The sequence below is a fragment of the Cebus imitator genome, unplaced genomic scaffold (assembly GCF_001604975.1).
Source record: "Cebus imitator isolate Cc_AM_T3 unplaced genomic scaffold, Cebus_imitator-1.0 Scaffold0, whole genome shotgun sequence".
Taxonomy (NCBI): Eukaryota; Metazoa; Chordata; class Mammalia; order Primates; family Cebidae; genus Cebus; species Cebus imitator.
This window is the reverse complement of record NW_016107315.1, coordinates 8,316,242-8,332,977: the sequence shown is the minus strand read 5'-3', so window position 1 is coordinate 8,332,977 and position 16,736 is coordinate 8,316,242. Positions and strand designations below refer to the sequence as shown.

At 48.7% G+C, this 16,736-nt stretch overlaps 1 protein-coding gene across 1 annotated transcript in view; it reads right to left on the bottom strand.

Moving 5' to 3' along the window:
• SLC6A20 (solute carrier family 6 member 20) overlaps nt 1-16,736 on the bottom strand; it is a 36,350-nt gene that overhangs the window by 12,865 nt on the left and 6,749 nt on the right. The window contains exons 2-4 of the mRNA XM_017521948.2: nt 9,066-9,206; nt 7,230-7,321; nt 3,005-3,232 (exon numbers count right to left, since the gene is read on the bottom strand). Of these exons, the coding sequence (XP_017377437.1) occupies nt 3,005-3,232; nt 7,230-7,321; nt 9,066-9,206 (461 nt within the window). The remainder of the gene's footprint in view (nt 1-3,004; nt 3,233-7,229; nt 7,322-9,065; nt 9,207-16,736) is intronic.

Sequence of the window (16,736 nt, the reverse complement as noted above, 5' to 3'; positions counted from 1 at the left end):
AAAGCAGAATATTAAAAGCCAAAAAAATCTGGAGCTTGGAGAAGGACAGGTTTCCCCAGGATTGGGGCCTGAGAGCAGATTGGTCATGAGGGCTCATGTAGGAAAGCAATGACTTGTAGAGTAGAGGACAGTGTCCCCATAAGCAATACAATAGGAAATCCAGATCTGATTTCTATGGCAACCCTGCAGAAAGGGGTCAGTTCCTTGGGCTTTAACATTACACCTGAATGAACGTTTTTGTCAACCCAATCTTCTTTCTCCACTGACATGCATCGTAAGTTTAATAATGTTTTGTTAATATCTTTGGTGTTCATAATGGCTTTAGTAGTCACCTGTCATGCTCTGGGTGATTCTTACTGTTACAAAGCCACAGAATACAGACCTTCAAGTGCATGTGTGCCCAGCCAGGAATGGAATTTTTTCTGTAAATCAGTTCCTATACGTACCACAGCCTCATTTGTAAAGCAAATAAATATTTTGCAAGATTGACTTTTGTGTAAGAGTTCCCTTAAGGTTTGAGTCTCTCTGTGAGAAATGTGGCTGATGACCCATGTTCAGGTGGGCTTGATTCACACTTGGCCCTCCCTTCCCACTGAGGTGTGGCGTCAGCTTCTTTCCATTTCCAAGGCTGCCAGGTGGGCACTCTGTGCCCGTCACCCAGGGGATGGCAGGCGGAAGGTGGGGTGTGTCTTTTATCATTGCTTCTTAGCTGAGGTCGTTTTAACTTGAGTAATAAATCCACCCAAGATTATAAGAAAATAGATCAGGTAAGAGATAGAGATGGATAATGAAAAGACAGGGCACTCACCAAGGGACAACAGCAGGGAGGGGTGACCAACATTCATCACAACTGGCACTAAGCAGGCCCTTAGGGCCAACCCCAGAATTTCCCTCCTTCCTGTCAGGTGAGCAAATCTCCTGGAGGCTCATGGAGTCCCCAGCAAGGTGGCTTACTTCTCCCCAAGTGGGCAGAATTGCGGGACACATGATCCAGCCTAACCTATTAGAAGAAACCAATTCTGACCACTCTACAGAGATTCTGGCAGGAAACAAAGGTGATTCCAACGGTGGATGCCAGGAAATGGCACATGGTCTGTGACAAGATTAGCTCCCTGTATGTAGAGCTGTTGGGGCACTTTTGCCATGGAGAAAGGTGTGGCTGAAGCAGAGAAAATAGGTAAGAATAAATAAGTTTTGATGGTATGACATGGTCTAATGTAACACATTTCTGAGAGATCGGGAAAAGGAATGGTCTCTACTCTCCGTATCTGCAGATGTTGTCTTCAGATCTTTGGATCACATTCATAATAATCTGGCAAAGATAAATTACCAAAACATTTTTTATGAGCATGAAAGTATGACCAGGCTCTACGACGGGGCTGAGTGGGCCGCTGCAGGTTGTAAGCTCTCCCAGGGAAAGAGCGTCTGTACTGACTCAGCCCTCTCCTTAGCCATGGCACAGGGCCTTTGGGGACTAAGAAGCTGGCCATCAGGGGGCCTTGGAAACCAAAATAAAATGTCCTACCAGGCATGGTACGGGAGTTGTCCTATGGGCCCTGGAATTCCATGGGTAGCTCTGGCTTAAAGCCTAAGAAATACATGAGGAGTGGGGCGCAACTGGAGCAGGCAACTCAGGTAGTCGGAGGCTGAGGACAGGTGGGCGCCTAGGACTTTCAGCAGGTAAAAGCTGCAACTTATTACATCACTAACGGCATAGATAGAGCTATGTTGCTACCAAACCAAGGCAATGGGAAGTCCTGGGGTGAGGCTGGGCTCTGCCCCCACTAGCTGTGCCCTTGCGCAGGTCAATTTACCTCTCTAAGCTTCAGGTGAGTGGGACCATGAAATCTACCATGAAAGGCTGTTGCCAGAATGAGACACTATGGGTGCCCAAGCCATGGTGGGTCTACTTCGAGAAGGGACAGTGAATGAGAACGGGCGTGTGAGGCTCCAGGACATCTGCAGAAGCGTCAGGCAGGTGGCCAGTGACGGGAACACTGAACGCAAACCTTCTATGTGGAGCAGACTAGAGCTGAAGGAACATGTCGGCCCCAGTGAAAGTGTGAGCCTCGGGACCCACCAAGAAAGGATTATGGAGATCAAGCCCGACAGCTCTGGCGAGAGATTGGCAGCAGCTTAGAACAAAGGGTCTCAAACCCAGCTGCACATTAGAATCACCTGGCAACTTTTAACATCCGTGTCCCACACCCCAAGTGGTCAGGGCACACCCCAGACTGATTACTGTAGAACTTTGGGGCAGAACTAAAGCATGAGATTTTTAAAGCTCTCCAGAAAATACCAATGTGCAGCTGAGTTGGAGAGCCAGTGGGCAGGGTGTCCTGGGTCATGTGCAGTCTTAAAGAAAAGCAAACTCACTGTCTGGTTGCATGGGTGGTATGGATTTGGGGCTAGCTTGTACAGAAAAACTCGTGTGTGTGTGTAAGAGAAAGTCCTTGTTTTGGGATTTAGGGTTGCAACTTTTTTTTTTTTTTTTGGAGACGGAGTTTCGCTCTTGTTGTGCAGCCTAGAGTGCAGTGGTGCGTCATCTCAGCTCACCACAACCTCCGCCTCCTGGGTTCAAGCAATTCTCCTGTCTCAGCCTCCTGAGTAGCTGGGACTACAGGCACATGCCACCATGCCCAGCTAATATTTTGTAGTTTTTTTAGTAGAGATGGGGTTTCACCATGTTGACCAGGATGGTCTCGATCTGTTGACCTCGTGATCCACCCACCTTGGCCTCCCAAAGTGCTGGGATTACAGGCGTGAGCCACCGCGCCCAGCCTAGGGTTGCAACTTTAACCACCTCTGGCCCTCTCTAGAGTCATCTAGTAGGTGACTTGTGCCAGCAACACCATCTGTGCCCTCTGCCCCAACATAGCTGCTGCCTCTCCACTGCAGAGGGCACTCCCTTGGCATTGCCCAGGGCTGGAGACAGAGGCAGCTGCCCCTCGGCACACCCCCCCACCCGCCAGGAGCCCCAGGCATCCATGCCTCGCTGTCCCACCTTGCCAGTGGACTCGGTGCCACGCAGGATGCACAGGTACACCACCAGCCAGGCCAGGAGGAGGCACAGCGCCGGCTCCCACTGCACACTCCCGTTCTCCTGGATGGACGGCGAGATGTTGAGGGTTTTCCTGTACCAGAAGTACTGTGTGGAGGACGCCTTTTCACACTCCTCATCGTAGCCCGTGCGGTTACCATTCAGTGGGCAGACAGACCACGGCAGGGGATCCTGTGGGACCAAAACAAGTGTTATCCAGAGAGGTGAGGGCTGAGGACAAAGGCTACGGCAGTGGTGATGGAGGTGGCCCTGGGCGGAAGCTCTTGGAAGAGAAGGGTGCTGGTCCACAAAGGGCAGGTGGCTGGAGCCCCCGAAGGCAGAGCAGGAGTCAGAGAGTTAGTCATGAGGCACTGGTGAGGCAGGAAAGGGTTGGAGGAGGGGGCTCCACTCTCGCTGCAGTTCTACAGGTGTTCCTTAAGGACTACTGAACTCCGTGGTGGGTCTCAGAGACTGAATAGCAAATGGACAACAGCCGGGCCAGCTGTGATGATGGAATTCTGACCCACAACCTGTGCACAATCAGCTCACTGAAGCCACGCCCTCGGCAGCACTAGCCCAGATTGCACAGGACTTGGTCAATGACTGGGACAGCCTGTATTTTTTGCCAACTCAGAACTAACCAGAGAAAGCCAAATACACTCCCCTATAACCAATCACGTAGGATGCACCACTTCTGATTGGCCAGCTCACAGCTCCCTGCATGCCAGCAGCCTCCTGTGGGGCCCACCTGGAGCCTTTCCTTTTCTCACTAACAAGCTTTCCCTTCTCCTGCCTGCCTTGGAGTCCCTGCCAAATGCAAGCGATGCTGCTGCCTCCCTTACTGTAGCAAGCCCTAAATAAACAGCCTCTGCTTGTTCTCACTTAGCTGGTCTTTGTTGATTTCTACAAGGCCCTAGCAAGTCCTGGGATGCATAAGTCTCAGGTTCTGTGCTCACTAAGTGGTGGTGGCAAATGGCATTTCCTGCAACACACATTGGGTTTGGAAGCCCTCACAGCTGTCTTGCCTGTCTGAGCCCGTGTAGTAGTGACTTCTTTGAGCTCAAGTCAAACTCAGCTGAAGCACTTAGACTCCTGGACTTTGCAAGGTGGAGCCAGGAAGACTCTCATCTGCTTCAGCTACTCTGAATTGGACTCTCTGTCACTTATGAACAAAGGAGCCTCCGTGGTGCATGCATCGTGACCATGACCCAAGGCCGGTGCTGAGCTGGGAGGGAGGGCAGAAAATTCTGACTGGAGGGTAGGATGCTCCAGCCCTGCTCTTTGAAGACCAGCCCCACAGTGATCAGTTTTGCACATATCTGGGTTCTACAAGGCCAGGTTTCATTAGACAAAAAGGCACCATTAATGGAAGCAAGTCTGACCACCTCACTAGGCTCAATCCCATATTTCACAGGAAACAGAACCAACGCCCAGAGGTATCACCTGGTGGGTCATGGCTACTGTACCAGTTGGCAACTGGAGTCCAGGTCTGTGCACCCAGGCAGTGCTTGGGACTGTGCTGGTGGGGACCTCCATGCCCACCCCTGCAATACCTCCCCAGAGCTACCCTTGCCTACTGGAATGTGTGAGCTGGTTTCTTGCTTTGGCCCATATTGTGCTCAATGCTGGCTGCCAACAGTCCCTTCCCTCCCGATATGTACATTTCTCTCATCCAGAAGTGGCCTCTCCTGCCTCACCCTGTGAGTCCGGGCTGGCCTCTGACGCATGCTGACCAACAGAACATGGTGAAGAGATGCTGTGTGAGTGACTTCCCGGCCCCCACCTTCACAGCCCTGTAGCTGGCCTCTCACCCTCTTGGAGACATCCAGGCTAGCTTCCTGAATGATGCAAGTGCAGGGAAAGCAAGGCCATGTGGAGGGAACTGAGGTGCCCAGGGGCAGCCAGCACCAAGTCCCAGGCAGGTGAGAGGGGTTCTAGACCTGAAGCCCAGTTGAGCTGCCCCGGCTGACACCCGCTTGGGTCATTTACAGCCTGTGTGGGACTGCGTTCGCTGGACCACCTACTGATGCCAGCCAGCCCAGGCCTGCTTCCCAAGCTTGGCTACACGACTAAGTCACCCAGGGGTGATGCCCAGGCTGCATCCCTAGTGACTCGATTTCATCTGTTTGAGGAAGGGCCTGGTCATTGGATTTTTGAAGCTCCCTGCCCCCAACAACAACTTCATCTCCGCAGTATGCAGCCAGGGTGAAGAAGCTTTAGAGTATAGGAGAACTTGTTAAATGGGCCAGTTCCCAGTCTGACCTCCCTCACCCACCTCTGAACCAGCAGGTGAGGACAGGGATCACTGCATCTGCGTGGATAACAGCCCAGGTGCTCCTGCATGAGGCTGGGAAGCCTGGCCAGGGAGTGAGAGGACAGGAGCACAGACTCCGGGGCCAGGTGCCTGAGTCCAGCTCCACCAGCAGCTCCTCAGCTCCCCTCTGCTCGGGTGCTCAGTGCACTCAGCCTTGGGGGTGGCTGTGATGATTACATAAGTGAACACTTCTAAAGTGCTGGGACCTCTGTCTGGCCCAGAGCACATGTAAGTGAATGTCTGTAGCTACTATTCCTCTCATTATTATGGATCAAATAGCAGAGGAGGGCTTCAAAGTATAGGGACTAAGGGATAAGTCCACAGACCTATGAAGGATGAAATGAATGAATATTTAAGTGATTTTCATGAATAGCTGGCCCCCATACTTCTGACTATCAGAAAAAGGTGCCCTGTTCTTGAGGCACTTTATTTTTGCTTTTGGCAGATGATCAAATTATTCTGATTTTGTTAGGACAAGACATATTGCTTCCACTTTTGGAAACTTGTCTTAATAAGTATACCAATCTATAATGCCTACAATGCGTATGGCAAGCCCTTAGTTGGGGATACTGTTGTGCAGTTTACAACCTGCCCAACTATACATGGCAGCCCTGCACAGAAGTCAGGAAACAGTCACCAGCCTGTAGAGTAAGAAGTGTTGCCCTGTTTCCACTGAGAAGGCTGGGGAAAGGCAGAGTTGTGGCCAGAGTTCATGAAACTCTAGGTTGAACCAGGGGAAGAAGAAGGGACTGCGACTAAGCTCAGGGTGCATCTTTCTTGCAAGAGATATGTGCAATGGGGCAGGCTGGGTGGAGCTCACTGGGAAGTCAGAGTGGGGTGTGTCAAATCAGGATTACTGAAGTCATTCACCCAAGCATTCCTCAGGGCCCCACAGAGTCAAGCCTATGCCCATGCACCCCAGAGGCAAACCCGGTTCAGTCCATAGTCCATGCCAGCCCTGTCTTGCTGTGGACCCTGGGGACAGGCATGTCCCATGAAGGCCTGGCTCAGGGGCAAAGGGTAAGGCATTGGCCTCATTTGCTCCTGTCTCCTCCTCTGTTCCCAACTGGGAAGAAGCCAAGATGAAGGTGGATCCTGGAAGCAGGTGGGGGTGTTGGGGGATGGAGTTCCTGAGGGTGAAATGGCAGGAGCCAGGGAACAGAAATGAGCATGGGCAGCGGAGAGGAAAATTCCTCTTGTCCTGGATACAACACCAGCTCTGTGCGAAATCGGAGCTGTGGCTTCTCTACCATTTCCAGCTCCTTCCACATTTTCTACAGAGTGTCAGCTATAGTCATCATCAGAAATGCGTCGCTTAAAATGTTTAGGAATGGTCCTATTGTGTGACAGGGTGACAATGGTCCTGCTAAGAGAACTTGGGGGTTTTCAGAGAAAAGGAGAGGCTCAGGCTGGAGTCAGGAACCTGGAAGCAGAGGTGACCCTGCAGAAGGCGGGAGGAGGGGACAGGGAGGAGGAGGGCAGGCCATCGCTGTCTTGCTGGATGGAGGGAACCCCTCCCTGTCAGTCCTCTCCGTAGATTTCCTCCTGGGCCCACTGTGCAGTGGTTCTTAATAGTGTGTGTGGGGGGTCGGTCACATCCATCAGAAAGAGTCTGCTGAAAGCCATGGGCCTGCTCTCCAGAAACATGCACACTCACACCGGTGCACTCTCCCCTACAGTGTAAGGGGCCCATGGAGCCCGGTTCAGAAGCCCTCCACATGGTTTGGGGTGCACGGCTTCCCCCCTACCTCGTACCACCCACTGGCTCCCCCCAGGCTGCTCATCTTGCCCCACATCTCCTCCCCCAAGTGGGTGGCCCTGCCTTCCTCTCCCTTTCTCACCCCCCCTCCTGTTCTGACACGGGCCGCAGCTCACCTGGAAGGAGTGGAAGAGGTACCAGAAGGCCCACGCGTTGATGACATTGTAGTACATGGAGAGGAAGAAGGAGACCATCACGCTGGCGACCCCTGAGAGGAAGCAGAGGGCCGCACTGAGGACGGAGCCGGGCCCAGCATGTGCTCCCAGGACGCACCTGCAGCGACGCGATTACCCCAGGAGCAGTGAGGCCTCCCTCACCAGGTTTGTGTGGTTGTATTAAACGAGACCAGGCACCTGTGACCACTTCGTACAGGTGAGTTCTTTCTCTTCAACCTCCCTCCTCATCTTCTAGGACAGGAGGCTGATGGCGTGTTTTTGAGATCTAACTGCCAGGTACTGTGTTAAGTAAGTACTTTACGTGTCTTTGGACCTTACAACAGTATTATCTTCATTTCACAGAGGAGAACGCTGAGGCCTGGAGCCTGCCCAAGACTACCCAGCTGGTAAGTGGCAGAACTGGGTCCACAGCCTCATGCTGTGAGAAGCGCTGTTCCTGTCAAGTGCCACCTTGTGCCAGATGTACAGTTATGCTCCCTCCTTGGCTCACCTGTGGTTGAGTCACCTGGTGGCCGGAAGTGGGGTGTGGAGGGGTGTGGAGGGGGCTGCCCATAATTCTGTTGGGCCTGCACAAAACCCAGGGTGGGGCCTGAGAGCAGAGAGAGGGGTGAGAGCCAGCAGGGATCTGGGGCTAGCCCACATCAGCCCTTGAGAAGCAGCGTCCCCTCCCCTCCCCTCCCCTCCCCAACCTCACGTGCTGGGACATTCAGTAGTAGAAACGGGCCACAGTGCACGCATTTTCCCCACAGGCATCAGCAAACGCTACAAACCAGGGCTTCCTCCCCACTCCTACTCCACTCCAAGAGCTGGCTGTTAAATATTCACCAGCATCCCCTGGCTGGCACAAACACCTGGTATCTTTCCTATGATGCAGCAGGTGCCTCTGAGAAGTCCTCTGTGATTGATTACTCAGGCAGATTGTAAAACCACACACTTCCATGTTAAAAATTAATAGCCACTCAAAACAAGGAGGCAGCTGGGGTTTGGAGATGATTTGTGAGAACACTGGACACATTTCTTCTGCATCTGCAACCAGGCCACGTGCAAGCTTCCACCCTCCCTGCTCCTGAAACATGCCTTCCTTTCTGGGGCAGGAGGGGTGAGCATTACAGCTATGGCCACGCTTAGTTAGGGTTCCTCCTGCGTGCAGAGGCAGCCCTGGGTCATAAGCGATGCGCAGGGCAGGTTGAGGATGTCCTGGAAGTGCCTGGGACCCCAGCTCAAGGTCACTCAGGAAGCATGAGATGAAGAAGTCCCCTCGTGCTGTCCGTGCGGGCCTCAGCCTCCACACCCCGGAGACATTAATGGCACTCCACAACCCCTCAGTGGTGTGAAGAAGATTAAATGAGCTCATGCACATATAACCTATAGGCTGGTTTTGAGCACATAGTAGGTGCTTACTAAAAGAGAGAGCTGTTATTTAGCAGGGAGCAGTTGGGTGAGTTTCCAGAATGGTTATTAGCTAGAACTTGGAGTTACAGCTCTTTCCCTTTTACAGGTGACCAAGCTGAGGTCCAGCGAAGAGAGGCAGGGTGGCATCTGTTCCCCAGGGGGCACGCATCCTCCCTGTCTCACCGCCCTGTCGGTAGGAAACCCAGTTCGTCTCAGCCCACATTCTATGGCATCCCACTAGGCCATTTGTTCACCCTGGGCAAGGGCTGTCTCTTGGGCCTTGTGCTTGCCCCTTGATGCAGCTGCTTTGCTGATGAGTTCCCACCCCCACCCCCATGCTGTCCAGGTCTCTGGGTGAGAGAGAACTGGAGGGGCCCCACATACCGACACCACTGAGGTACGGGCTGATGGTCCTAAAGGCGCCGATGCTGCCCTGCCGCATGCGCTGCCCCACAGCCAGTTCCAGGTACAAGAGCGGCATTCCTTCCACGATAAGCATGATGATGTAGGGGACCAGGAAACTACCTGCGGGCGTCCAGAGCTGAGAGCCAGGCCACCACCAGAGGGCTTTTCTCCACCGCCACTCAATGTCTGTGCAAACATCCTCCCATCCTCCTGTCTTTTCCACTTGTCCATGCATCCTCCTGCGTTTCCATCATCCATCCTCCTCTTTCTACTCATCCTTCATCCTTCTGTCTTTCATTCCACATTTGCATCCATCCCTCCTGCTGCCATTCCTCTCATCTATTTGTCTGCCATTCATTCATTTACTTTCCATCCTTCCATCCATCCATCCTTCCATCCAACCATCCATTTATCCAGCCATTCTTCCACATATCTTACATCCTTCCATCTATCCATTCTACATCCATCCATCCTTCCGTCCATCTACATTTCCATTCCTTCCATTTATCCATCCACATTTCCATCCTTTCATCTATCATTCCTACCATCCATCCACCCTTCCATGCATTCTTCCATCCTTCCATCCATCCTTTCATCCTTTTATCTTCCTGCTCATCCATCTGTCTGTTCGTCCATCCATCCATGGATGACATATAGTCATGTGAGTTGTTAAACTCTTTAAATTCATCCTCCCCGAGAGGCAAACTGCCACTGTCCCAAGTTGCTTGAGTGCCTTTCTGAATGCCTCCACTGTCCCATTCCTTCTCCCAAACCCCACTTTTCATCTTCTATTTCAGCAACTAATGACTGATCAGGGCCAACACAATTGCACCATTAAATATTTGAACACCATGCCTGGATCCATGCATCCAGCTGTCCACCTCTATGCACTTCCTTTGGGCTTTGTGCACAGACCCGATGGTGCTCCACATGAGGCAGTGTATGAAACAGACACTTAAAGCACTTACTCTTGGCCAGGCCCTAGCTGGTGTGGAATGGGAGAGCAGCAACCTGCCCTTGAGGTTCCCTGCTGTTGGTGATGGTGGGGAGCCAGGAAGTATGAATTTTGCCAGGGTGAACCTAACAAAATGTCCAGCGGGAAAAGAAGGCAGGACTTCTGATCAAATAAAACCCAGACACTACAACTGCAAAGATTAAGAGCTGGTTACAGAGCAAACTGGATCCTCAGTTGTTAAGGTAAACAACAAAATAACTATACTTACATGAACATCTAATATTTACTAAAAGTGTCTCCATTGTATGCACATGCTGTCCTGTAACACACTCTTCTCACCCTACATCACTCCTCAAGCAGTCGCCCAATCACAGACCTTTGCATCACCCCTTAAAGAGCTGCATGACATTCCACTCTGAAAATGAGCCCAGAATATTGAAATATTGATTAGACACCAATTGAGTGTCTAATCAATTGTTAGACACTCAGGCTGTTTCCCGTTTTCGGCCATCCTACAAAAGCTGTGAAACAAAGCCTGGTCCACTTGTCTGTGTATTTCCTTGGGATACAGATCCCAGAAGTGGAATGGCTGAGGCAAAGATGAGGCAGAGCCCCCATGGCCACGCCACAGAAAGAAAGGCACAAGCCGCCTGCATGAAAGAATGAGTGCCCACACCACCAGGCGAGCCGAGTTCCTAGCTTCGTCCTGCTCATGTGGGAGACTAGAACAAATCCTGCCCTCTCATGTCCAGACTCTGCCATAACTCCTCTAGGTCAGGTGGTCTTCCTTCCCTTCAGAACCTTGTCTCAGCACCTTGTGAGTTTCCTCTCAATATCGAAGGAGTCCAAGAAGTCATCAGTTGCTCTCACTTATGAAATATCTGATAATGACTTTGGAGCTACATTCAAATCTTCAGTGGTTATAAGATAATCCTGTTTTCACCCAGGGTGTTACACAGTAACTAGTGAAGTCCTGGTAAGGTCCAGGGACAACTGTCTCTCTGACAGAGCCTGACTGCCCAGTGCCCATGGGCAGGGTGGAAATCCAAAACCTGATGCCAAGATGGGAACATGAGGGCTGCCTGGCCCTAGGCATCAATCATTTCTATCTCTCCTGACCCACACATTCCAAGAAACACATAATCCAGGCGAGTTTGCTCTGCAATAAATTTTTCAAAAAATTATGCTAGAACAGTTAAACATCCATATGCAGAAAAATGAAACTCAACCCATATCTCGCATTTATACCAAACAAATCTCAGAACGAATCATAGACCTATATGTACAACAAAAAGCTATAAAACTTATGCAAGAAAACAGGAGAAAATCTTTACGACCTTGAGTTAGGCAAAGATTTCTTAAATACAATGTTAAAAGCACTGTTTGTGGAAAAAAATATTGATAAGTTGGATTTCATTACTTCTTTGTGAAAGACACTGTTAAGAGAATAAAAACACAAACTATAGACTGGGAGAAACTATGCAAAAAACACACATCTTGAGAAAAACTTTGTATCAAGAATACATAAAGGATTCTCAAAACCCAATAAGAAAAAGAAGCCTTTCAAAAAATGTGAAAAAAATGTGAATAGGCATTTTACCAAAGAATATCTGTCTTAGTCTATGCTGCTATAACAGAATACTAGAGAGTGGATAATTTGTAAAGAACAGAAATTTATTGGCTCATGGTTCTAGAGGCTGGGAAGTCCAAGAGCATGGTGCTAGTATCTGGACAGGGCCTTCTTACTGCATCATCCCATGGCAGAAGGTGGGAGGGCAACAGGGAGCAAGAGGGGGCTGAACTGCCTTTTATAACAAACCCACTCTCTCAATAATGAAACCACTCCCGAGATAATGCTATTAATCCATTCACGAGGCCAGACTCCTCATGACCCAATCACCTCTTAATGGTCCCTCCTCTCAACCTTGTTACCCTGGAGATTAAGTTTTCAACACATGAGCTTTGGAGGACATATTCAAACCATGGTAGGATGATTCCATTCACATAACGTTCTGGAAAAGGAAATTATAGGGACAGAAAACAGGTCAGTGGTGGCCACGAAAAGGGGAGTAGGAAGGAGCTGACTACAAGGGGCATGAGTTTGGTGGTGGTTGTGATGGTTATATTGAGTGTCAACTTGATTGGATTGAGGGATGCGAAGTATTGATCCTGGGTGTGTCTGTGAGGGTGTTGCCAAAGGAGATTAACATTTGAGTCAGTGCGCTGGGGAAGGCAGACCCACCCTTAATCTGCATAGGCACAATCTAATCAGCTGCCAGTGAATATAAAACAGGCAGAAAAAAGTGAAAAGGTGAGCCTGGCCTAGCCAACCAGCCTCAATCTTTCTCCCATGCTGGATGCTTCCTGCCCTCAAACATTAGACTCCAAGTTCTTCAGTTTTGAGACTCAGACCTTGCTCTCCTTGCTCCTCAAGTGTGCAGACAGCCTATTGTGGGAACTCGTGATCATGTAAGTTAATACTTAATGAAATCCTCATCTATCTATCTATCTATCTATCTATCTATCTATCTATCTATCTCCTATTAGTTCTGTCCCTCTAGGGAACCCTAAAACAGTAGTAATGCAACTACATGCCTTAAAGGCATGTGTGGAGATTAAATATGGCCACACATTCTTCAGCACTTCTCCCATGAAGAGGTGGAGTCTATTCCCCACCCTGTGAGGCTGGCCTTGGGGCCTGCTTTGTCCAATAGAATGCCGTGTCCATGTGGGCCCCAGAGCCCGGGCATCAGAACGCCTTGCAGCTTCGCCTTCCTCCTCTTGGAATGTGCCTGAGACAGCCACCCACAGATGCCGGACCAGGCTCTAGAGGATGAGAGGCCATGTGGAGGAGAACCGAGGGAGCCCAGCCAGCTCCGCGCCCACTGCCAGGTGTGTGAGGGACCTAATGGCTGCGTGAGCAAGGCCAGACACAAACAGCACAGGAACAGCTCAGGCGCCCGCAGAACTGTGAGAAATGATTAATTATTGTTGCTTTAAGGCAGTAACTTTTTTTCTTTTTACCTCTCAATATTTTCAGTGTGTATTTCCAAAAACAAGAAAGTTCTCTTATGTAACCCCAGTGCAAAGAGTAAAATCAGGGAATTCACACCAACCTCGAACGATTATTTTATCAAAGCCCTTTTGGAATTTTCCTGACTGTCCCACCGATGTCCTCGAGGCATGCAGGCTGCAGCTCACAAGCACACAAGGCCTCAGCTGTCAGGTTTCTTTAGTCTCCTTGAATCTGGGACAGCTCCTAAGACATTTTTTTTCTGCCTTTCTTTGTCTTTCATGACCTTTCACAATGCTTTAGAGGAGCACCGGCCATTACTCTGTGGAATGTGCCTCATGTTGGGTTTTGGCAGAAACATTAAAGTGATCCTGCATCCTTGTCCAGAGGCACAAGATGTCGATGTGCTCCATCCACGGTGCTGTAGGCCTTGCTTGCTTGGTGGAGGTGGTGTCTGCTGGATTTCCCTGCTGGGGGTTACCACTCTCCGCTTTGAAATGATTATCTTCTTGGAGATATTCTGAGCTTCAGTAACTATCCTGTTTCTCATACTTTCGCCCAAGAGTTCTGGCATCCAGTGAAGATTCTTGCCCAAAACAATCATTGCTACATTGGTTGCCAGATGACGATTTTCTATTTCCACCATTCCTTCTAAGTCCTGGAGTATTTGAGTGGTTTGTCCTGAATAAATAGGTAACTGAGGCACACACTGAGCCCTGCAGTAATGTCTCTGCCACTGTGAGTCTACATGACCCCAGATGAGTGAGATGCTTACAGTCACAGGATTATTAGGGAGGTGCAGACTCCGCTCAGCCTGGTGAATCACCGCCTCCCCTGCCCCCACCATCACACCTCCACTGCACTGCCCTCGAGGCAGGTCTTCTTGATTCCACCCTACAGTCGCCTCCCTGCAGTTTTTTCTCAGATTGTGACACTCCTGCCTCCTCCGTCCCTAACTTCCCAACCGGTCAAACTTTCCTTGACTCCTACTTCCACCTGGACTCAAACCCACACTCCCTCCCTTGACCTCTGAGGCTTGGGGAACAGGGCTCCCGCCTTCCCCTCCCCGCTGCTGGCTTCTCTCCATCCACTGCAGTCGCACTGCGCTTCTTGCTGGTCTGGCCTCAGCACCTTGGTTCCCCAGAGCTGCCTTCTCTGTCTGCCCTCGCTAAAACAGCCTTCATGCCCCCTTGAACTCCCTACCCTGCTTGACTTACCTTTCTAACAGTTCCCTACGTGGATAATGGTATAATTTTCTTTGTTTACTTGATGTCTGTCTCTCTACCAGCAAGGAAGCTCTCTTCCTGTTCCCTGTTCTGCTTGGAACAGCACTAGGCAGAGAGCTGGAGTCCAGTGAATATTTGTTCAATGCAGGAAAGGATCCTTAGGGTCTCACTGGATCTTCCAGATGCATCACTTCCTCCAGGAGCCGCCAGATCATCCCAAACTAAGACCCACTCTCTGGGCTTGCAGCCATGGCTGTTGAGGCACCTGCCACTACACTGAGTGTCCACTGCTCTGTCCACACCCCTAACTTCAAAACAGTCAGCTCCTTGAGGGTAGAGATGGAATCTGCATGGCTCAGAGTTGATCTCTAGCTCCTAACGAAGGACCAGGCACAGAGTAGATGCTCAGTAAATGTTTGCTGAATAACTGGCTGATGGTAAATGACTCTACTGTGGTGGATAGAGTAATGCTTTGGCTTGCTGTCCATGTGTCTTCTCTTCTCATAATCTCCATTTTGTTATCCTGTTCTTTTGAACTGTGGAAATAACTTTGAGATAGGGTCTTGCTATGTTGCTCAGGCTGGAGTGCAGTGATGTGATCACGGCTCACTGCAGCCTTGACCTCCCAGGCTCAAGCAATCTTCCTGCCTCAGCCCCCATGAGTAGCTGGAACCACAGGCGTGCATCACCACGCCTGACTAATTTTCAATTTTTTGCAGAGATGGGGTCTCACTATGTTGCCCAAGCTGAAATTACAGGGTGAACTACTGCACCTGGCCCTGCCATATATGATTGCTTACCAGGGGAAATCCATACTGGTTCATGGTGAGACCCTGTTTCAAAAAAGCAAAAGGAAAAGAAAGAAATCAAAGAAAAGAAAAAGAAAAAGTTATCCCACAGCTCAGAAGAAAAGGATAAAGAGATGGAGACTATAAGAAGAGAGATGGACAGCAAACCGAAGCACTACTCTGTCTCTAACAAGCATTACTCAGTTCCAGCAGTTGTGTCTGCAGAAAGAACAATGCAGACACACAACTTGTGGAAAAGTACAAGCACAAATTCTACAAGACATTTTCCTGGTTGTGTTCATTGAAAGAGCTCACTAGTCCTAGGTTAACTTGATGAAAGCATATTTAATACCCAGGCATATGTCCTTGATTTTTCAGCAATTATAAGACTCATACAATACCATATAAATTTATATAATATTCTAGGTATCCATGATACCTAATAACTAACAAAAAATAAAATTGGCTGCGGAGTTCTCTTTCATAGAAATGAAAATCTGAAGACAACAGAAAAGCATCCATAGATTTTTGAGTAAGAAACATTGTAGCTAATTCATGTGGCTACAAAGGAGGGATGTTCTCAGACATGCTCAGAAAGTGAACCACCCATTTACTGTTCTTGAAAAACTTAAGTGCCCATGAGCTGCAGCCAACCAGTGTTGGATCAAAATAAGGAACTCAAATATGGAGTTGTGTTATAAAAGGACCAACTTGTGGTAAAAAACAAAACAGAATCAAGTCTGAAAATACTGTTAATATCATCATAAAATTATACAAGTAAAAAATGTAATTTCTGTATGAGAAGAAACAAAATATAAATAGAAAAATAATCATCATCATGTGACTGATATCCCAGACTATATCAACAAAAGTTGTTAAGTGGAGGAAAGGAGCAAGAAGTAAGAGTATGCTAAGATTTTTTGCTTTCAAAGGATGATATCAACAGATGACATTTCATTCTTGACACTGCTAACTGGAGAAAATAAGTATACTTTTCCCCCCAAATTTAAATTAACTATTAATAGAAAATAGGAATTATAGCTTCTAAATTACTTGAAGAAAAAGAAGTAAAGGATATATACTTCATATTGTAAAACATCAAAACAAAATCCAACAATAATAACAATAACAAAAAGGAAAAGTAAGGCAGTACAAAATGTGACAAAAGAGAACAGCAAACATAACCTGATAATAAATATAAATGGATCAAACTCCTCCACTAAAACATGATGACCACTGGGTTATAATAGCATAAAACTTTATGTAACTTAAAGTTCCACAACTAGAGAATGGTTAAGTAAGTTACCTCTGTAAATGGAACATTACGGAGCTATTTAAGATTATATTTTCAAAAAAATTACATGATTTTGGAAAGGATTAAAATATGTTAATTTTTAAAAAGCAAGACACCAAGTCACATGTAAAAATATGGTTCTAATTTTTTACATCAAAAATGTTAACAGTCATTACCTCTGGGTGGTGAAATTTCAGGTGATTTTGTGTTATTTGTATATTTCTGCCTTTTACAGAATTTTTTCTTTTATAATTTTAGTAGAGGTGAGGTCTCACTACATTGCCCCGGCTGATCTTGACTTCCTGAGTTCGAGCGAGCCTCCCCGCTTGGCCTCCCAAAGTGCTGGGATTATAGGCATCAGCCACTGCACCTGG